This window comes from Danio rerio, chromosome 19, assembly GCF_052040795.2.
Source record: "Danio rerio strain M-AB ecotype USA chromosome 19, GRCz13ab, whole genome shotgun sequence".
NCBI classification, from domain to species: Eukaryota; Metazoa; Chordata; class Actinopteri; order Cypriniformes; family Danionidae; genus Danio; species Danio rerio.
The window spans coordinates 12,388,247-12,412,500 of NC_141039.2; the positions used below are offsets into that span (position 1 = coordinate 12,388,247).

General features: G+C 33.7%; 1 protein-coding gene across 2 annotated transcripts in view; it reads right to left on the reverse strand.

The window, feature by feature from the left end:
* Positions 1 to 24,254, reverse strand: part of eepd1 (endonuclease/exonuclease/phosphatase family domain containing 1) — a 44,353-nt gene that overhangs the window by 14,147 nt on the left and 5,952 nt on the right. For both annotated transcript variants that reach the window (XR_015515833.1, NM_205759.1), the window contains 1 exon segment: positions 7,992 to 8,043. Coding sequence is in view for 1 of the 2 variants with exons in the window: in NM_205759.1 (NP_991322.1) it covers positions 7,992 to 8,043 (52 nt within the window). In the remaining variant the exon portion in view is untranslated.

Consider the following 24,254-nt stretch of genomic DNA (forward strand, 5'->3'; position numbering starts at 1 on the left):
GAATTTTTCTTTGGTTAGTAAGTTTAGTGGGTTGGAGTTTAGTTAGATTGTTTTGTTATATTTATTTCTTTGTTTTTGGCAACACTCCTATTTTTCATTTAATTCCTTTCTTAAAAATTACATTGTAAATTCATATATTCATTGTTTGATATTCTTTGTTTAATAAATTGCTATTTTTGTTTTACTTATCCATTTGTTGTGTTTTCTCATGTCCACCCAGCACCATTAGAGAGTCAATTAAAGTTACAACTTCATCAAACATAACAACTTAAAGACGTAGCAATGCTCTTTTGCTTAAAAAAAAAATAATTAGCTTTACTTTTGTTGCTGTTTTATTTTTATTTTTTTTTAGTTTTAGGCAATTGCAGATTAGGAAGGGAAGTGGAGACTAAATAGTTGACTTTTTAGTCGTTTTTTGAAGGCAGCGAGTGACTCTGCCGTTCTGATGCAGTTAGAGAGTTCACTCCACCAACTGGGGAGATTGAATGCGAGAGTTCGGGAAAGTGATTTCTTCCCTCTTTGGGATGGAACCACGAGGCGACGCTCATTCACAGAACGCAAGTTTCTGGATGGCACATAAATCTTAAAGAATTAAAGAATTAAGAGTTAAAGAATTAGTTCACCCAAAAATATAAAAAATATAATATAATATTCTCTCATTAGTTACTCATCCTCATGTAATTCCTAACCCAAGACCATTGTCCTCATCAGATCAAGGTTACTCTAATGACAATACATTTTATTGTTCATGGTAAATATGTACAAAAGCGTTCTTGGAGCATTGCATGTTTACAGCTAAACCACTGAAGTCACTGGGAAAGTTTTGACAAAGTTATTGTTATGTCATTATTTCTGGCCTTTGAACTGATGCAGTAAATGGAGGATGAGAGAGCTCTAGGATTTCAGCTAAATATTTTTATCTCGAGGGATTAAAATGAAACAAGGGAGAGTAATTAATAAAAGAATTTTCAATTTTGGGTGAATTAACCCTTTAGATTTTTTGCTAAAATTGTAATTATTCATAGAATAAAAGTGAAAAGCGAATATCTTTTTATAGTTAAAAAATGCACAAGATGCTGAAAATTATTTTATGTTGTACTACATATTTAAATGCTGCATTTAATCACTTATAATCTGTAACTTTTTTTCAGTAAAGACTGTATCTGGACCCTTTAAGATGAGCATGAGAAAAATTCAGTAAATCACAGTCATGTTCTTTGGGGTTTTCTGCTAATAACGACTGATAGGCTGGGATCATAATATTTACTAATTACTCACATGACTAGTCCTGCAACAACAGTTTAAATATAGAAATGTTTCTGAGTCTGAGTCTGAGGGTCATTCTAGTAATTTTTTCCTTTTGCCACCCACATATTGACTACACACTACAAAGATCAATACAGTGAAGGGAAAACCCGAACAACAGACTTTAAAAGATAGTTGCTCACTTAACTGGTATGCAGCTAAGCTTAAATGGACAAAACGTAAATATAATACAAAATTGTGATGAACGACAGGTCATGGAATCCACAAGGTCATGCAATGTGACTGCGGGAGAGGAAGTGAAAGAGACAGCAGAATGAGTGCCTTTCGATAGGTTCTTTGAAGAGCAGTCTGTTTGTCCGCTAATGAACTGGATGACGCACCGCTCTGATGTCTGAGGGAAGTCTCTTTGGTCATGAGGAGTTCAGTGGAAATATGCATTACAGCAGAGCAACAGCTAAACCACTGACTCCATGGAAACCAAGACAAGCTTCAAACAAACAGCAATGTTTAAATCTAAATTCAAGTGTTGTGGGTTTATCTCCATGTTTTTTAGTTTAGTGAAGTAAACAGCAAACTGTCCTTAAACCTACAAGTCAGCAACAAAACTCAGCTTATTTTCTAAATGAATTTCTAGTGCCTGTTTAAATTTGAAGATTTCTTTTTACTTTTATTCTTCTAGTTCACACAAATAACCAATGTATAGAACCAAGTGCAAATTTAAAAAAACATCCTTGTTAGTGTGCCATCCTTTAATTCCAGAAACAGCAGTAGAACTGGTGATTGTGTAATGGTGCCGTGACCCGGATGAAAGCAAGGTTAAGGGGGTGAGTAATGTTGGCTTTCTAGTAGAACAACTCAAATTTTGGGTCCCTGTAAGACATGTTTTTTTTTTTTTTCGTTTCAAGTAGTCTTTTGTTTCACAGTGAACAGGAAAATATCTGTTGCTACTTACTTTCAACTTAGACTGAAATTGTTGAAATTTGTTGAACAGGATTTCTGCAGGTTTCACCAAGTTAAATGTAAGACATTTAAGACATTTTAAGAACATTTTGAATTAAATTTTAGACTTGTACAGGCTAAATGCTGAGGATTTTTTTTAAATCCTCCCAGTTAGAAAAGATTTTCACTAGCCCTATAATTACAATTTAATACATTTAATACAGGGTTTCTAAAGGTTTCATCAAGTCAAATTTAAGATATTTAAAGACCCTTTTAAGACCTTTATGAATGTAATTTTAGACTTATACAGAGCAAAACACAAAGATTTTTTTCAAATAGCCCATTTTTTGTTTGGTTTTTTGCCTGCCACAACAGAAAAAAATAAAAAATAATAAAATGTAGTTATTTTATGTAGTTATGTCAAAACAAGAAAACAAGTTGCACATACTTTTTTTCAATATAATGTTTCTTTTTTTTAATGACAAGTTTAACATTGTTAAAATATATTTATTATGGACAAAATTACATGAGCGATTAAAATATAAATAAGTGTATATTTATCGTTTTTTTGTCCAAATTTATTGAGTATAATTCCTATTCAACATAATACATTTCTGTTATGAAGCCTAGCCAATTTCATGACTATTTATACATATTATATCTGCTCCCCTTTCTGTGAATAGTTTTTGTATAAATGGAAGACCATGTAAAAAGAAATATTGCTATTATTTTCATGAGGAATTGATAAGTGAGTAATTGTTTATTAGTTTTCTTTTTATATATATATATGGATATTGGACATATATATATGTTGGACTGATTGAGTAGCCTTTACTTGGACAGGGGAATATTAAGATCTTTTAAAAATGTTTTAAGATGTACAACAAAATATTTCAGGGAATTTAAGGCTTTTTAAGGTCTTAAATTTTGCTTTTAAAATTTAAGACATTTTAAGACTTTAAGACCCTGCGGACACCCTGTAATAATACAATAGTTAAAATAATTTGTTTCGAATATTTTTTTTATTAATTTTCAAATATATCCTTTGGCAAACAATATAACTTTTAAAAAGAATAGAACAAAACATAGCTGTCAAAAACTTAATAATAATAATTTACAATAATAATAAATAAATAAATACAAAATAATAATAACAATAATAATAATTTACTAAGAAAAATAAGTGGGCAGGTCAGTATCGTCAACAGTAAATAGAGAACTTTAAGCAAATGTTACTGAGAGGAAAGTAATTTAATGCTATTTTTTTTTAAAATAAAAAGTTAAAAGTTTTATTAAACTGGATTGTTGGTGATTGTATAATGTCCAGATTGGCTAGTAATACATAAACCAAGGAAAATTAAGACCTGTTAAAAAAATTTAAGCTTTTGAGATATAAAACTCCATGGACACCCAGGTTGAAACTGAAAGGTCACTACTGACTAGATCTAGCAGTAGCAAAATGTAGGTATTGCTGGACTGTGACCTAAAATGGGTCTGCTGTCTATTTAAAAAGTACAAGCTCCAAAAAATGGCAAAAATGGCACAGAACCTAGATTATTCAACTAATATGTGCTCAACTATTTTTTTAATGGCACACATCAATTCAAATTTAGACAATATCCTGCCTCTAAAGTATGTAAATTTCAGTCAATCCTCAAATGATGAGCAGAGTTAATGTTAAACAACAGGAACGCAGAGAGAGACATTCACAACACCAAGCCATTTCATTCTGGGCCAAAAGTCAAAAAAGCATGTCGTTCCATCTCTGTTCATCCAGTCAGCACTTGCAAGCGCAGTCTGGAGGAAAGAATGGCACGTCGGGTTCACTGCGGCATAACACCAACAGACAGAAGCACAGTTAAACTCAAAGTCTTTCACACCCCATATGACTCTCACTTGCACACTAAAGATGCACTCAGAAGAAACAAGAAACAGAATAAGCTAATAGAATGTGTTGATAAAGAGACTGAAAACGAACGATTAAATACCAGCCTAAAATACTTAAAAATAAATGTATTAAATAAATCCGAAATAGAACAAAACAAGAAAAATGAAAGAAGAAAATGTATGGAGTTTCATTAAATGAATTAGTGCAACGCAGTAAAGTCTGTTGTGTACTATTTAAAAATAATCTAAAAACATGGTATCAATAAGAAAGTTTACCAAAAGTATCTTTTCCACAAGTTGAGGTTAATACATTAATACAGTATGTACATACTCTGGCTCAGTGTTGTAAGCAATTTCTCGGAAACGCTCCACCTCCATCAGCACCACCTGTCTAGATCTACTATCCAATGGCTGTCAATGCATTTTTAAAGCGAAATTGAATATGGTCCATGAACAATAGCCGTTTTCATCCACCTATTTTTATAAAAGAAATTATTGAAACGCCAAGATGCACATAGACTTTGAAAATGTGCATAAAAAAAACGTATGCGCATAACTAAGTAAGATAACCTTTTTTTCGATAAGAAAAGATTCACAAACTAAGATGGAAACATTTTTGCTGAACAAAATTTTAATATGCGCATTAAAAAAGGTCATATTATAAAATATCATGTGATGATAAAAATGTGTGTTAATGGACAAACCAGCAGGCTGAGCAGATTGTAAAACATCTAAAAAGTTGTTTTGGTCATTCAAAAACACCTTAACCACTTCAGTATTAAGCCGCCTTTCCACTGCACAAGACAAACGACAAGCGACAAACCGGAAGTTCATTCATTTCCAATGGAGAGAAGTCCGGAAACTGAGATCCAATCATCTCTGTATGCAGAAAATTCGGATACGATCTAAGCTGCGGATACGCTGAAATATTTGAACTCTTACAACTTGACCGTGTGCAACCGGCCGATTGGATGATGTATTCCAGTTTTGTCCAAGCAGGTCCGTGCGCGCAAGATGAGAAATAGGATTCTTTTTGTTATTTTTTTAAATCAGAAAAAAGTCTGTAAAAAAAAGTAATAAAAAATGTTATTTATGTAGTCTCCACATTCCCTCCAAAATTTAGCGGTCGATGAGTTTCTGGAATTCATTCATTCAACCATGGTGAACGCATGGAAATAATGGCTCTTGCTTTAGCACTCCTTAATTTCGGACACTGCGAGAATCAGCATCTCTCCCATGGTGCACGACAAAACTGAAAATTATGTGCGACTGCCACAAGGGGGCGTAATCCAACAGTCGAGTCTGAATGTTGTGTGCAGGGGAAAGGCGGCTTTAGTGTTTTTATATTATTAATTACCTCCAGACTGTCAGGAGTGTCTGTGCTAAGAAGAAGATTCACACAGCTTCTGCCACCACAGTAAATTCTGTTTTTACTATTGATATTTGGCGGCAGTTAATCAAGAAGTGATGATTTTGTTCTCTTTGAGTTGTTGGATGGAGGCGCTGCTTCATTCGCACATCTTATATGCTATATTCCAGTTTTGCGCATAAAGTTAATTAGCATTTTTGGATGGAAACAAAGCTGATGAATGATCAAATAAATGCACAAAAAATAATGCACTAATAGTGTCTCATGTCACTTCAAATTACCACTGAAATAAAGATTCATTTCAGGTCACTCTGTCATTGACAGCCGCTGTTAGGTTGTACCCTTCTTTACACCGACAACTGCCCTAGACCTCAAGGGCGCAAGGGTGATCAGCTCAATCGATTTTACACTGCAAATAGGTTCAACAACCAGTTCTAACTAGAACCACTCTGTGACACCAAATCAACACTATGTGTCCTAAAAAGACAAATAGAAGTACTGCTCTAGTTTTTAATGAGAGAGACCAAGAAAGAGAGAGAGGGAGAGTGAGCATGAAAGAGGAAAAGGAGAAAGATGCAGTGATTCTGCCCTACACTGACAAAACTGCTGCTCTGCTAACCTACTTTACCAGTCTATTCCCAGCATCAGACAGTGAGGAGAAGACCTCAAACACACACACACACACACACAGCTATTCATGTACATGGTCACACTGGACCAGAGGAGAAGGACATATTACATAAAAACAACATCTTTAAATGCAGAATAGGAAAGAACAGGTTAAACTTGATATTATTAGCTGAAGGTAAACTTTATTAGGTACACTTCTCCAGCTGCTTGTTAGCGCAAGTTTTTAATCAGCCAATCACATAGCACCAACTTAATGCATTTAGACATGGTCAAGACGATCTGCTGCAGTTCAAACCGAGCATCAGAATGGGGAAGAAAGGTGATTTAAGAGAATTTGAATGTGGCATAGTTGTTGGTGCCAGACGGGTTGGTCTAAGTATTTCAGAAACTGCTGATTTACTGGGATTTTTATACACAACCATCTCTAGGGATTACAGAGAATGGTTTGAAGAAGAGAAAATATCCAGTGAGTGGCAGTTCTGTGAGTGAATGATTTGTTGATGCCAGAGGTCAGAGAAAAATGACCAGACTGGATCGACCTGATAAAAAGGCAACAGTAACTCAAATAACTACTCATTAAAACCGAGGTATGCAAAAGAGCATCTCTGAATGCAGATGGGCTACAGCAGCAGAAGACCACACCAGGTGCCACTTGTGTCAACTAAGAACAGGAAAATGAGGCTATAATTCACACAGGCTCACCAAAACTGGACAATAGACGACTGGAACAACGTTGCCTGGTCTGAGGAGTCTCGATTTCTGCTGCAACAATCGTATGGTAGGGTTCGTTTGGTGTCCACAACATAAAGGCATGGATCCATCCTGCCTTGTATCAACGGCTCAGTTTTGGTGTGCGGGGGATATTTTCTTGGCACACTTTGGATTCATTAATACCAATTGAGCATTGTTTCAACACCACAGTCTACCTGAGTATTGTTGCTGACCAAGTCCATTTCTTTATGTCCATCTTCTGATGGCAACTTCCAGCAGGATAACATACCATGTCATAAAGAACAAGTCATCTTAGACTGGTTTCTTAAACATGACAATGAAATCACTGTACTTAAATGGCCTCCACAGACACTATATCTCATGTGGAGGAACGGGAGATTTGCATCATGGATGTGCAGCCAACAAATTGGCAGCAACTGTGTGATGCTATCATTTCAATATGGATCAAAATCTCTGAGAAATATTTCCAGTACCTTGTTAAATCTAAGCCACAAAGGATTAAGGCAATTCTGAAGGCAAAAGGGGGTCCAACCTGGTACTAGAAAGGTGTACCTAATAAAGTGTATGTGTAAGGTTATTAACATGAACTCTGCTTGCTACCTGAACAAATAACTGAACTCTGTTACAAAGATTTTTTTTACTCATGTCAACCTCAAATGTCAAGAGAGTGTAAGTTCCTGCCCACAATGCTCATGAGGTAAATCACTTTTTCAACTTTAATTCAAAGTAAAAAAAAAAAAAAAAAGTATGTGGAATTTGTACAAGACAAAATGTACAAGTGCACTAAATGTGCTGTACTAAACCTTCTGGGGAACTGTTTGGTCCTTTTTACCAGGTAAAGTTTTTACATAATCTGAACAGTAGGACATTGGTTTTGGCAGGAGGTTTGACATGAGTTAATAAATAAGTTACGTTAATTTAGTTTTAATAAAAGGTGAAGGAGTCATCAAACACATAACAGATTTATTCAAAAGTTCTCAATAAACATCAATTCTCATATGAACAAAATAAAAGGATTTTATTTTCCATTCAAAATTGAGTAACATCCATTTGAGGTACATCCATTTTAACAATAGTGGCCTCTTAGTTTCTTCCGTCATGGTCTCTTATTGCAAAAAGATTAAAATAATTTGTAAGATTGTATTTGTTTGTATTATTTTAACACTACCTTGTCTAGAGCCTCCCGGTCAGCCAAGTCTTGAACTGCTAGCAGCTTAATGCTGGAAAAAGAGAGAGAAAAAACAAGCCATGTGAGATTTATAGTACAATAGTACCACTACATAAAAAAATAATAGGATAGTAAATCAATCCAATAAACAATAAAAATAGACGACACATATTGAAGGCTTGCTTCAGACCATACAAACAGATTAATAGCAAATTGCCTGTCATCTTTAACTGCCTCCTTTAAAACAGTCATTTATTTCAACTACAGTAATGCTGCATGGTAGATCCCTTTAACATAAATTACATATATCACAAACGATCTCAAACACAAGGTGACGACAGTGGAGCAAATGACAATGCAGTTTTGATATGTACAGCCCTAATAACCACTGAGCTGTTTGTTTTGCTAATTATTTCTCCTGGTTAGTGCTAGAGCACAGCAAACGGTTCTGTGAATATTACAATTGTAATTAGTTTAACAATCATTCAGGTGAAAATGTCAAAGCAGGGCTTTTAATGTAAAATCAGTTTGTACTTAAGATGTCATCTAATAATGTGCGTTTACCATATGGATGTGCAAATGTAAAAGTTTAATAGCTTAATCTGAATATGACTCACTGATCAAGCCCTGCACCATAGACATAAGCTGATATTCAATGTATAATTCTAATGAACAAGCAAAATATTGATATGGTGGGAACTTCAAAACGTGAAATAGGTATTTTTACATTAACTTTAAGTGTCTAAAGAATTTTTTAATCAAGTCTTCAGCACTAAATGCCTAAAGACTTGATACGGAATTTATTTTCAAACATGACCATTTTTACATTAATCTGGCATTAAGCATTATAAACTCAGCAACTATCTATAGGGCTTTTGTGTGTTAACTTTCTACACAAAGGTTTGATTGGTTAAAATCACTTACAATAGCCTTTATTAATTTTAACTGATGTTCATTTCTTACTTAATGCCTTATAGTGCATTACAATCAAAAAAGTCATAATTGCTGTATAAAATTGAGGTAATATTGAATCCTTCAGTTGTATTATTTATTACTTTAACATATACCAATAAAATGGCTATTTTTTAGACTTTTAATTTAAAGCATGATTTTTAAAATGTTAACTTTAAAACATTTAAATACACAATACAGCAATTCACTAAGTATTTTTTGTTTTTATAACAGTTAAATTAATATTTTTCACAGCTTAAGTCAATATCTTGATAACACCATATATCATGATAAAGGTTTCAGCAATTAATCACAACAAGAAAATTTCCAACTGTACAGGTAGATCAGCAGCTTTTTTGACAAAGTCAAGAACTCACTGTCCTCTGAACCCACAGAACACAATGGACATGCTTTGTTTTATGGCACAATGATAACAAAAAATTATTCAGGACACACTAAAGCCTTTAACTGAGCTTCTGTTATACATTTTCATCTAAATAAACAACTTTCTGAAATTTACTGTCCAAGACAGTGTTATTTTGTATATCCTAATATTAAATGACAAGGTTACAATTCAAATTTTCTAGGCTTTTCATATAATAAAAACAAAAACAATGTATTATAGTCATCCTTCACTTTTTCCAAATCGGTTTGAGTTTCTTTCTTCTGCTGAACACAAATGATATCGGAAAAAAAAACAGCCATTGACTTAGTATTTTTTGTTCCTAGAACTGAGTTCAATGGCTGTTTCCCACCCAACATTCTTCAGAATATCTATGTTCAATGTCTATGTTCATGTTCAACAGATGTGACACGTGAAATCCAAAAAAAAATTTATAAGCATTTAAGTGTAAGTAAATGGTAAGTAAAATGTTAATTTATGGGGTGAACTTTCCCTTTAACTGCTTTGCCAACTTGTGAATATTCATGAGCAGATGGCAGGACAGAACAGAAACTCTGTGAATGGTGGATGACTGGAAGTAGTCAGGATTTAAGCATAATCCAGCAGATCAGGTTTCTAATTCGCATATGAATGACATTAAGGAAGGTATATTACATATTAATTTTGATTATATTAGCACACCACAGAACTTGATTTTGAACTTTTCTGAGGTCAACTGCAAAAAAAAAAAATGTTAGCAATCCTCTCGACTGGAACAGAGTTGTCATGGATGAGAAGAGCTCAGAGACCAACTATAAACACAAATCAATTATTCTGTACTGTCAGGAGGCACAGAACAATCCTGCAGGCTTTCCCAGAGTTCACTGCCCTCATGATCACTTCTCTAAATGGCAAAACACAAAAGCAACAAATCCTAAAGCTCACGTCATGTGCCAAATGTTAAAATACTTCATTTCTATCACAATCTATAAGGTCAACTATGTAATTTTGTAGGCCAAACGAGTTGTATTTACAACATATTCTACATTTTTTTTTTAATTATTATTTTAATAAAGAAGTAAACTACAATATTTGATTAAGAAGCTCAAGACATTTTCAGATATAAGGGGGTGTTTACGCAACTATTTTTAACTAACAAGTTCATGGCTTTCGGACCTTCATTTATACAGCTAGTGATTTGGTGGAGTGAAAACGAAGTTTGATTTATAACTGCAGTTTTTATAATGTAAACTACTAAAGCACAATTGTGTGCAAATTGTGATGTCTGTGACATCTTGCAGCCCTAATACAAATAATTGGTATTAGTATGCATTATAAAAAAACTAAATCTAATTTGTTCCATTGCAAAAATGTATTTGCATTTTGCAGTTATTGCTAAAGCTGATTACACAGATCCTGTTTTTGAGAAACAGCACCTTGTTCCTTGTTCATACTGTAGGTGTGTGTGTGTGTGTGTGTGTGTGTGTGTGTGTGTGTGTGTTTTATCCATAAATGTTTATGCTATGTAACTTTATACAAAGCATTTCTTTTCCAAATCTTAACAAAACTTGCAATAAACCTTATGACTGATACGCATTAAAAAGCACTATAAATGTAAAGACATGTCAGTCACAGAAGTCTTTGCTGGAAATCACTCTTCACTCATTAATGACTGTGTGGGGCTGTGTTGAGATTATGTTTGGAGAAATAAAACTGAAAAGTGATAACCTGCTGTCTGGATTAACTTTTAGCAAAATAACAAATTTAGCTTAATAAAATCTAAAAATAATATATTTAAACGTAGCCATAAAATGTACATTTGACTTAATTTAATGCAACACCAACATTTTAAATAAAAAAACTTTACCAGTGAATAAATGGGAATAAAGAATGATCAATACATGCTATGAAACTGAAAATGATCACAAAAAGAAATCTCAACAAGTTAGAAACTACTTAAAGGTGATTAAATTACAACAAAATGTAAATTCCGAGTGAACCACCATTCAACCAATGATAGTTTAATAATATTTATTATTATGAAGATCATTACTGCAAATCTCTCCAGACCAATGATCTTTTCAACTAAACCTTCACCTTCATTTAAAAACTGAAGAACTTGCATGTTCTCCCTGCGTTCGCGTGGGTTTCTTCCGGGTGATCCGGTTTCCCCCACAGTGTGAATGAGTGTGCACATGGATGTTTCCCAGAGATGGAAGGGCATCCGCTACATGAAACATATGCTGGATAAGTTGGCGGTTCATTCTGCTGTGGCGACCCCAGATAAATAAAGGGACTAAGTCGAAAAAAATAAGTGAATAAACGAATGAATGAATGAATGAATGAAAAACACAAAAAACAATAATAAGAATATTGTTGAGTAAATGTACCCTAAATCTACAACACAATTCTACATTGATAACAAGTGTATTTTTACTTCAGTAATTGAATCTAGGCTTCAAAATTCACAAAAGATTTTCACCAACAAAATGAGTAACAACTCAAACTAAAAGCAGATGAAAAAAATTTTATAGGTTTTTTTTTTTTTTTTTTTTTTTTTTTTGAGGAAACCAGAGTGAGGCAAACCTACAGATGACCTACAAAAATATGCCATCAATGCAGACAGGGATCAGTTGCAAACCAGTTTATGTGCTTGGTTTATTTCAGAGTGGCAAAACAACACTGACTCAAACAACCGAGAGCATTTGGGCTATGTGTTGTTTGACTAATGAGAAACAGAGGATGCATGAAACATCACTGAAAAGGGTTGTAAATTTCTCAAGGAATTTTTCCAATGATAATTACTAAAACTTCGAGAGAAAAAAAAAACTTCCTGGTGTCACAAATACATTTACAATGACTGCTTAAGGAAGAGAAAAACAGAAAATGAGATGCATGAGAATTAATCTGTATTTTGCCGTTAATGTTGAAGCTGATTACACAGATCCTGTTTTGAGAACAAACATTCAGACAACACCCTGTTCCCTCATAGGTAAGCACATGGCCGGTGTGTGTTTTCATTTTATATGTAAATGAGTGTGTTATAAAACCTGATCTTTTCAAACCTTTGACCAGTTATCAAAACATAGATCAGTAAACCTTATGGTTAAAAAGCAAGCAGTTGCGCGCTCATAAAATAATGATAATAAAAGTCTCATGAACATTAATAGACATAAAACACACAGTAAAATATTACATAACCTCCACAGATGACATTCATTGGTACCAAATGGCTTTAACTTTTTTTAGATACACAACTATAATCGAGTAGCAAGTGGATGCCTGCTGAAACTGCATATACATAAAAATAAAATACACAAATTTATTAAAATGATGTTTTAAATTATATTTCTGGTGTCATAAGCAATAATCAGCTGTTAATTTCATATGATAACTTGTCAATTGGTCTAATATAGTACATAACGTAATACTCTTAGACCATTTTAGACTAAAGAAACCAAAATGCACATATTTACAGTTTATTCTCATCTACAATATTTATTTAAAATAGGTTCAATTTGTTATTTTGTTATCACTGGTTTACGCCTTCATGTTTTACCCGTTTAAAATATAATTACTACTACTATTGCATGTTTTAATGAAGTACAGGCCAAATAAGAATGGTGTATTTTTTGCGAGTGTCACAAGGTCTAATCTCTTTAAATAAAGAAGATGTGTTTTCCTTCTGTGCCTTCTATGTAAAGACATTCTTTAAATGAGAAATGTAAAACAAAGCTTCTTACTGATTCACTACGGACTCAATTGGCTGAGCACCAAACCAAGCATTGTATACAATCAGAAGCCAAACGAAATGTTTTTGCATCATGGCACCTTGGCTTTCCAAATGTCTTTTTTAAACAAAGAAAAATGTATAAAAAATAAACGTGCAGTGTATATTTCAAAAGATTGTGGAGTCTTCTGTTTTGCAGGCCATTTAATACACACTTCTGTGTCTAAAAACATGTTAGAGCTTTTATTATTACAAGAAATGACTAGACATTACATTTTATTTGCTTAAAAGAGATAATTTAGCATTAACCCTTTAACTAGCTTTACCTGCAAAATAAAGCCATGGATATACAAATAAGTTTTCTAAATCCAACAATTGGTGCTCTGTTGCACTTGTCTAAGCAGGAAACTGGACTCTCCGAGTTAAACAGAACGCAGTAACGAATAGGATTATATTACTGAACCAATGAAAAGAAAATCTACAGCAGACTATCATGAATTAATACAGAGAAGTAAAATTAATAATTAGCCCAGCAGATTATGATCTCAGCAGTGAAACAAACACTACTGGTCAACAAATAACACGACACTCCTTTACCTGACTACACTGCTCTCACACTTTCACTGTAATTTAATCATTCTGTATGGCCTTGTGATGTGATTGTGACCACACTGAGTGAGAGGTTGATCAACAAATTTATCAAACTCAATTGTCTTTGAAGCAAACTAAAGACACATTGTTCAATGTAGCTGATGCATTATTGGTTGAAAACTTGTAAAAACAAAAAACAAAAAGCATCTTCTGCTGTAAATGTATACGAATCAAAAGACAAAATATTACATTTTGGGCTCCACACCACATGTATTTTACAAAGGTGATTTTATATAGAGTGGTGTGAAAAAGTGTTCGCCCTTTACAGATTTTTTTGCATATTTATTGATTATTATTATTATTATTATTATTATTATTATTATTTATTGTTATTATTATTATTGTTATTATTATTATTATATATATATATATATATATATATATATATATATATATATATATATATATATATATATATATATATATATATATATATATATATATATATATATATATATATATATATATATATATAAATACTACTCAAATTATAATAAGCAGGAAAATGATCATTTTCACAAGAGTAAACAACTCTCTTTTTTGCATGTTACAGAAAATGTCAAAAGTCATGAGCAGCATATAGCACAGCAGTCATGTGCTAACAAAGCCATACAATGATATCTCATGTCATGTTTACAGTATGTAAATGCTGTACAACATAAAACCAAAGTTTGATCTCAAACCAAACAAGACCTAAACCCAGAGACAGTGTCAACAGCAAGAAACAGCTAGTCATTTTCAACATAAGGCCTATTTGTGCGATATCATATAAATTTCCAAAAATATCTGCTAATTAGTCAGGAATGACACACTTTGTCTTCATTTGTCATATTTATTCTATGCATTACTGCATGTTTAATTAGGGCTGGGTGACTTGGCCTAAAATCTAAATCTTGATTAACTGAACATTTTATTTCGATTACGATTAATGAATGAATAATTTTTTAATTTATTTAATAAATTTTTTTTGCCCTCATAATTCACTGACAAGTTTTGTACAGTAAGTATGCTCACATATTACAATTGAGAGATTTCTGAATTAGGGTTGCCTTATTTGACTTTAAAGTAATTTAAGGAAACACACTATCTGCACCACATGCATTAGGAAAAGTAATTTCAAAAATTGACTTAAAAAAATGTGATCTATTATAGGTTCTGAAAGTCGATTTCGATTATTTTTGGATTAATTGACCAGCCCTATGTTTAAATATATGAAAGACTTCAAATCATTTTTCAGAAATATCTGCTATGGGCTTGCAGGTACCATTAGGGCTGCACGATATTAGAGAAAACTGACATTGAAATGTTTTGTTTTCCTGTGATACAAATTGTGATATGAACATAATTTCACAAGATGGCTCGAGTAACTATTTGGAAAGAATTCATCATTTTACATTCAGAGTGCATCTGCATAAAATATCCAAACCTAACAAAAATATAGTATGCACAGATGACAACGTTAGAACAAAGATAAAAAAATAGAAATAAACCGTGCTTCACGGTTTTCAGTGAGGTCTAACAGCATTGAGGTATAAAATGCAATAATCAAACGAAAATTATCACTGCATAGTCTCGTTGTATAAATTATTAAACACTTTATCTTTGTTAAAGTCGCAAAATTGATAATTTCTTGTCCCCAAATGGTTTAAATTAGCTTGAAATCTCAGTCACTGGCCTTAAAAAGATATTCAACTGAAAGTTTTTCACACCGTTAGAACCTGTAAGATTGGGTCATGTTATAGGTCATGTTATATTATGCCCAACATGACTTTGTGACTATTGAAGAATCGCATGTTGCCGCATCTGCATTGTGATATCGATGCTGAAAGGATAAATTGTGTGGCCCTAATAGAAATGCTAATTGCAAATGGATAGCGTTCATTTTCTTAGACCATTCTAAAGGTGTGAAAAACAAACCATAAAGAGCAAACAACCAGCCCAGCGTTACTACAGCTTTAGTGAGAGTTGAATCAATAAGAACATGACTTTTGAAGAAAAAAGACAAGGTTCAACTCTATCAAAGCGTAACCGGTGAGTCTGCAGTTCTCAGTGTGTTTGGCAGTTCATTATAGCACTAATGGAAAATTGTCCCACACACACACACACACACCAAATACGTATTCACATCCTGTCATATTGTGCTACTTCCAGAGTTGTTTATATAATAATGCTGCACTGCTGTGTTGTGTCAGCGTAAAAGGAAAGGTTTCCAGGGAACTAAAAATGATGACTTTGATCCAAGCGCTTCTCTGACCCTGAGGTCAGTCTTTGGGATAGACGGACAGCAACTGTCTCTCTCACTATCTCTTATTCAAATCAAACATGTCAACACCTTAAAGCAGTGGTCACCAAACTTGGTCCTGGAGGGCCGATGTCCTGCAGATTTTGCAACCCCAATCAAACGCATCTAAACAAGCTAATCAAGGTCTCACTAGGTATTCTTGAAACATCCAGGCAGGTGTGTTGAGGGAAATTGGAGCTAAACCCTGCCGAGACACTGGCCCTCCAGGACCAAGATTGGTGACCCCTGCTTTAAAGGAACAATTGCCACGAAAAAAAATTCTCACAGAAATATGATGGCAGAATTTACTGTTTTGTGGTGGTCTGCCCCTTTAAAAGATTGCAATGAAACCTTTCACAACACAACATTTTGCAACAAATATGAAATTAAATTATTGCAAAACTGTAACTGTGACACTTGACATCCAACGTACGCTAATGTTGCTGGTGAGCGCTGAGGGCAATCTATTACCAGTGCTCAAACTCTTACTCCTGAGAAAGAGCCCATAGTGTAATTATTATTATTCTGTCCACTGGGTGTGAACACTGTGCCAGGCTGTTGTTCACAGTCTGAAAAGAAACAGGGGAAACAGAACCAAAACATCCACAAACTACTGAAGAAGGCAGAAACAACAGAAGCTTGTGTTGAGTGTGTGTGATTGTGCTTTAGTGAAATAGGACAATAATTTGAGTAACGACATGGGTATAACACAGTTACTACAAGAAGGTGGCGAATTGATGTCATCCTCATTTCTCAAAAAGCTTATTAATGAAACAGAATGGGTTTTTTTTTTTTTTAGAAAGTAAAACTTTACACTGTATCCTGTGAGGGTTGGCTTTAGGGATAAGGTATGGCAATAGAAAATGCAGTTTATAAAGTATAAAAAACATATGTAATGTCCCCACAATTCACAAAAACAACCCTGTTTGTGAGGGGAACGATAGATCATGCTATTCCACTCTATATGAGTGGAGTCTCCATAACTCACTCCATAACTTTGAGGGGAAAAAAATAAATAAAAAATCACCAACAGTGAATAAATGTGTGAACACGTCGAGCATCTCTGTGAACAGTTCACAAAAAAAATTATACATGCAGACTGTACTGTGTGCATATTAAGTACATGCATAATGAAAACTTATTAACAATCATAATGATAATAATAACAATAACAAGATGTTACGATGAAGAAGCCGAGAGCAGACTTGCGGATTCAAATGCAAGTTTAATAGGAAGTTCAGTAAACCAATGGTCAATACAAGGGCAAACAGGTGTATCCAGGCAATCCAGAGTCGTAGTCAGAAACACAGATGATCAAAATACAAGGATGAACAAACTTACAAAGCGAGGGTCAAAACACGGGAAAAACAAACCAGTAAAAGACTTTGTAATGATCGTTGATAAACAAGACTCTGCCCTGAATGAATGAAAGTGGGGTGTATTTATAGTCCTTGTAATCAGTGTAAATGAGCAGCGGCTGTGTCTATTAGAAAGTGTCTGGAGTATTGTCAGCTGTTACCAGTGTTGATGAGCACAGGGGTTTCTGGGAGTTGGAGTTCGCTCAGTGGTAATCTGGCCATATAGGAAACCCCGGTGGCAATCGGCACAAACTACAGGAATTGATCGCCAGCAGAGACAACTCTACTGGCAATCGCAACACAAGAATCATAAACAAACATAAAAAGAACACCACCGACACTTTCTTTTCTGTTACTGATGGTAGACTAAACTTCCCACAATTACAGAAATCAACTGTGCAAATAAGTTAAAATCTAAGTTTAAGGTTGCGTCTACAATGCGGTCGATACGTTTTATACTAGATCTGGGGCCCGTTTTAGAAAGGAGGTTCAGTGAAAACTCTATTTTAACTATGAAATGAGAGAAACTCTGGGTTTTTAGTTTCAAAATGGCAGGTTTGTCAAACTGGAGAAAGCAGGGTTAGTCAAGCCTGTTTCTGAAAGAGAGGTCATTTTAACTTCGAGTCAGTTACCGTGGTAACTTACTCTGTGAACCTAACCTGGTCAGGAGCAGGTTTTATTATCTAAAGATTCACTAATAATTTATCAAAGTTTCTGTCGGTCTCCTCTTTTTTTTAAAGACGAAGCGGTATTTCTTGCCTTAGCCTTACGTTTCCACTCACCTATTTTAATGCACATTTTGGATATGTGCATAAAAATGATTGATGGAAACGTCATGATGCATATAACTTTTGAAAATATACTTAAAAACGTATTCACATACCTGAGTAGAATAAACTTTATATTCGATAAGATTTGCATAAACTGCGATGGAAACACTTTAGCTGAAAAAAAATTCCAGTATGTGCATTAAAATAAGGTTTGTTACAAGAGAGCATGTGATGATGAAAATGTGTGTGAATAGACAAACCAGCAAGCTGAGCACACTGCAGAAGATCGGAAATGTTGTTTAACTCATTCTAAAATGTCTTAACCGTTTCAGTATTGATGTATATTTTTAATTACTTCCAAAGTGTCAAGACCGTCTGTTCTCCGCATCTCATATGGCTTCAAATGCCCCCACGTGTTCATTGTGTATCAACATCGTCCTCCTAGGTGAAAGTCATTTATTAAATAAAGAAACGATTCACGCAGCTTCTTCTATCGCAGTAAAGTCTGTTTTTATTGTTGATATTTGGTGCCAGTTAATCAGGAAGTGACGATTTTGTTCTCTTTAATTCGTTGGATGGAAACACTGCTTTATTCGCACATCTTTTATGCATTAGGCTATTCCAGTTTTGCACATAAGTTTTATTAATATTTTTGGATAGAAAAACATAGCTATTGCCTACATTTCAGTCACACAAAGAACAAAGTCACATATGAGAACGGCTTGTCCTTTTTAAAAAAAAAAAATTGCTTAAATTTACCGACCTTCGACATGCACTGTAACTACATTAAAGAAATTATTGTTCGGTCTAAAACTGTTTCAGTACTGCTTACATTCTGAATGTCATATCAACCTCTACCACTTGATCAATAATAGAGGCAGACAAGTGCACTTTTAAATCTAGTAAAACTGATCAACGTGTATAAAAGTGGGAAAGTGTGTAAAATTGTTATAAACGTCACACATTACATTACTTTTTTCCCTTACATTTAAGTATTTAAATACTTTAGATATAAAATTATGCATTAACTTGAGCAGCTGTTTTCCCATGCTAACTAAAATGTCTTAACTCTGTTTCACTGATGCAGTGCTGTTACTTTTTTAAATATATGGTCATATTTGCTGTAACTTTGCATGAGCACATCAAGTAGACTAGAGAAAGAAATGCTGATCTCTTTTTTCAGATGTTGCCATGGTGACTTGTAATATCTGTGCTCCATTGATAATGTCTTTTTATAGTCACAGCGTGAGCACTTAAGATTGGCTATTCTGAAACCAAAAACTTAAGAGTTTTAAATCTCTTGGTAAATCAACTCAGAGTTATAGTTTAAACTCTGAGTTGGTTAAACCTCTTTACTGAAACAGGCCTTTGGCATCTAGACAATCTTGGAACAAAATATTGATCTAATTATTCATATAGTTTTATTTGGGCCATAATAATGACTGGAGTATCCCTGGGGAAATAAAAAAAAAAAAAACAGTAGGAGGCGTTGAGATGGGTGTGAAATATGTGAGACTCCAGGGCAAAACTAAAGCGTTATGATGGCAGGTGTGACTAAGGCCTTATTAGTTTCCATTGCTAAAACCATTCACGGAATTTACAGTCAGTTTTCTAACTAAATGAACAAATAAATCATAAGTAGGACTTTCAACTGCTGAAAGACTGCTAATGAAATATTACAATAGCAAAGCTGAATTTGGGGAAACATTAATGGATTTCAAACAGCTATAATCTATAACCTAGTAACCCAAACAACAACCTTACAACCACCAATATGACAAATGTGGTTTTCAGTTCATGTGGTTCATCAATAGATCATTTATTGACTTGTTCGTAGTTTATATGCACACAGTAACAGTATACTCCTCTGCTCACATGCGCAGTTATTTAGATGATCAACTAACACTGTTTATTTTTGCAGCCTTCATGAAATGTTAATAAAAACACGTACACATTCACATACACTACTTGAAAAAAGTCTTCTTATTGATCCCATTTGTAAGAACAACAAATAAATCCTTGACTTCTAGTTGATGATTTTAAAAAAGTGGCAGAAGGGAGACTTTCAGATCTGTTGAACTGCATCCCAATCATCACAAATACTGCAGAAGACTTATTAGAACCTGCATGGACCCAAGATTCTCACAGAAATCAGTGAAATTTGGAGAGGGAAGTTTGGGTGTGCGATGATGATGCCAACATCAACAGCCTGAGGTTTCAAAGCATTTGTGCGGCCCATGACATTACAAACCACAGGAGAGGGCAAATTCTTTGGCGAGATATCGCTCCTTCTCATACCTCAGCCTCCACATCAACGTTGCTGAAAGCAAAGAAGGTCAAGATGCTTCTCGATTGGCCAGCCCAGTCATCAGACATGAACATTATTGAGCATGTCTGAGGTAAGATAAACGATGAGGCATTGAAGATGAATCCAAAGAATCTTGATAAACTCTGAGAGTCCTGCAAGAACTCTTTCTTTGCCATTCCAGATGACTTTATTAATAAGTTATTTGAGTCATTGCAGAGATGTATGGATGCAGTCCTCTAAGCTCATGGGAGTCATACACAATCTTTATACTTTTTTTCACACCACCATGACTTCATATTCTATACTGTACATTATTTCTGTTAAGCGACATGACTTTTGTCCAAGCAAAGCCAGACCTTACTGTCCTAATTAAGTAATAATAAAAATCAAGGCATAATCATATTTTATTTTGGTAAAATAAGCCTAATCTACAGTCATTTGCCTTTTATTTAAACCAGTTCTGATACCAAACGATTAACTAGAAGTCAAGTTATTTTTTATTGTTCCTAAATCTTGAATAGGCAACAAGACTTTTGTCAGGTAGTGTAGAGCCAATTTACCATATCCAGTTCACCTACAGCAGGGGTTTCCAAACTCTGTCTTTGAGGGCCGGTGTCCTGCATAGTTTAGCTCCAACTTCTCTCAACACACCTGCCTTGACGTTCTACCTAGCTTGATTGGCTGGTTCAGGTGTGATTAATTGTGGTTGGAAATAAAACATGCAGGACACCGGCCCTACAGGACCGTGTTTGGACACACCTGACCTACAGTAAACCACATCTTCGGACTGTGAGGAAAACCTGACTACATCAAACAGACACACAAAATCACTTTCCAGAACCTTCTCCTTCACTGATCCTTGCTGACGTAGTAATCTTCCCATACGCATCCAAAACAGTGAATCAATCCATGCTAATAGAGACAACTATTACAATAACAAACTTCATTTTTATATAGCGCCTTAAGTAGTATCTTAAGGCACTTTACAGACATTTCAAATGTGCAGCTGTAAAAGATACATAAAACGATAAATGCACAAAAACACAATGAAAAAGTGAACAGTTATCTTGAGTCTTCCACAAATTAAACAAAATAGCTCTGCTTTTCCTTAACCCCTCAATGTTCTAGCTTCATGTCTGAAACTTTGTAGTGCTAGCACTTTTTGGGTTGATTTAGTACACACTTTTATATAAAAGAACTTCCAATGCAAGGAGAAATATACAAAGACATTCATCATGAAGAGACACTTTATGATATCGTATATTATACATTACTTTTCATACTCCTTGTTTGCAAGTTGTTTTGGTCTGGTTTGATCTGTTAAATGATAAAACTTTCAATACACAAGGGCATGGAATCAACATACGAGTCAAAATATTTAACATTTAAAAAATGTTAAGATCCAGTTTCATTCAAAATGATAATACATTAGATTAGATCTGAATCTGTTTTGTAGTTGGGTCATCATGATGTGGTACAGCACTGTGGAGACTAAACACGTGCGACAACTCAAAAAGTAAGCCGACGCTGACAGATATGAGTCATTGTTTGGCTTAGTGTGTGTATGGAGAGGTTACTACAGGGCGTCTCTGCGAACACTTTATTTTTTTTCTTCAGGGTGAACTAGAGTAACCTCAGATCAGGCCTTCTGACGGCTTCCTCCACACCGTGTTGAAGGATTTTAACCTATCATCTCCAGAACTGTGGGTTTTAATCTGTCCTTTTACACTGAAAACAGATGAGTTGTCTACTAGACAGCATTTAATTAGGCAAAACAAACACTGAGATCAGATAAGTAGCTGAGAGAGACTGTTGTGTCGCATAGCAATAGTGATTATGACAGTGTTGATGGAAGATGGGGAAGCTTTAAGTGACCTACAGTGACTCCTTGATGTTTGTCTTAGTCAAATATTTCCTGTAACTTGAAGCAATTACTCTGGTGCCGTTTGGATTTGGAGATGAATGACATTGCAAATTATGTGGCTTGTTGAGAGTAAGGCTATAAATTCAGACAAAAAGGTGTTTATGTTAGACAGAGTGATTACATCTGTGGCCTACTAATACACTACCATTCAAATGTTTGGGACTTTCTACAGTTTGGGATGAAAATAAGGTTGTTTTTGTTGTTTGCTTTTGTCATCAAATAAGTGGTAATTTTCTGAAATGTAATAATGTACAGTATGGTACATTTTTGTCAACGATAAATTTTCAGTAACCATTTATTAGTGTAATTGATCCTTCAGAAATCATATTAAGAAAAGGCAATGTTTATTCTTTAAACAAATTCTTAAAGGCTCCATTTATTTATTTATTTATTTATTATTTGTTTGTTTGTTTACGCCATATCAGCAGCATTGGTTGTTTTTATGGCAAAACCTACAGTATACTAAATATACAATATATAACATCCAATCATATTAGATTCTTAAAAATTCATTGTACAAAAACTTTAAAAAAAACTATAAACAGCAACAACCCTGAATAGTCATAAACAATCTTTTAGTTTGATGAAAGATAAATATTCTAAAATTGCTCCAGAAGAGATTTTCTCACACATCTACTATAAAATATTTCCTAAATAAAAATGTTCTCTAATATTATTCAAAATAGATATTCTATTAAAATATGCTTTATCATCAATATTCTTAAACAAGTAACAAATAGGTTTTTCTTCCCCTTTCAAAAAACTAATGAGTGTGTTAGTCTTGAGTCTCTAATTCCACATCTCTTAAAAGCTCCAAACTGTTGTAAAGTTAATATTGAGTGCATTTAATATCAGCATTAATGCTTAGGAGTATCATTGAGATAATATTTTGGGATTAATATTCATGTTTAATATTAAATTAATATGTAAGAAAAATATTTAGTATTACTACTAATAATAAATAAATATAAAAATAAATCAATTATTGTTATTAATTAATTGATTAATTAATAATCATTAATACATTTATATTTTTGATTAATATTTTTCAAATTTATATTATTTTACTTTTTTGTATTTTTACTTCATTATTATTAATAACATTTTATTATTATACCATAAAATATAAATAATATACAACTATTGACTGTGTTTACTAAGTTTTTTTTCCTTTTAATGCAAACTTTATAAATGCTTTGGCAATACATTTGTAACATTTGTCATGCCAATAAAGCAATTGTTAAATTGAACTTAATTAATATTTTGGGTGAATCCAACGATTAATGACATACATAATGACATTAATGACATGACAAACCTTCATTCATCTGTTCAAATCTTCTTTCTTGCCCCCAAATTCTGTCTGTCAGTTAAATGCGTTTTCATGGTTATCTAGTCAAAAGGTCAAAGTACTGGACAGACTATTGATTCTAAAGTTTCTCAAGGCTTGTCACAGACTAACTGTATTTGTCAACAGATAATTCAATTTTCCAAGTAAATAATTGCCTTTTATAATCAATAAATTCTAAAAATGCTGGTTAAATTTCTTTTCCTACTCTTTGTCACTAACATCCAGGATTGCCGTAGAAAGCAAAAGTGTGGCCCATCTCGGGTTTATTCAGAGTAACGTGTGAAAGAGTGGAATGACGGCAGACGCTACAAAATAGCCATTTCAAATAAGGTTTGCTTGTATTTTTGATACAGCATACTTGTCAACCGACACAAGTTCTCAAAATTAGATTATAAGCTTTTCTCACTCAAGAAAAAAAAAAAACTCCTGACACCACCAGTAAAAAAACTAACCTTGAGACATGATTGAAGCGGTTTAGTTAGCTGACTTGAGTTTTTAAATGCAGCAATATGCTGCTTCTTCAAAATGAATAATTCTAGCACAGCAATATTAAAATC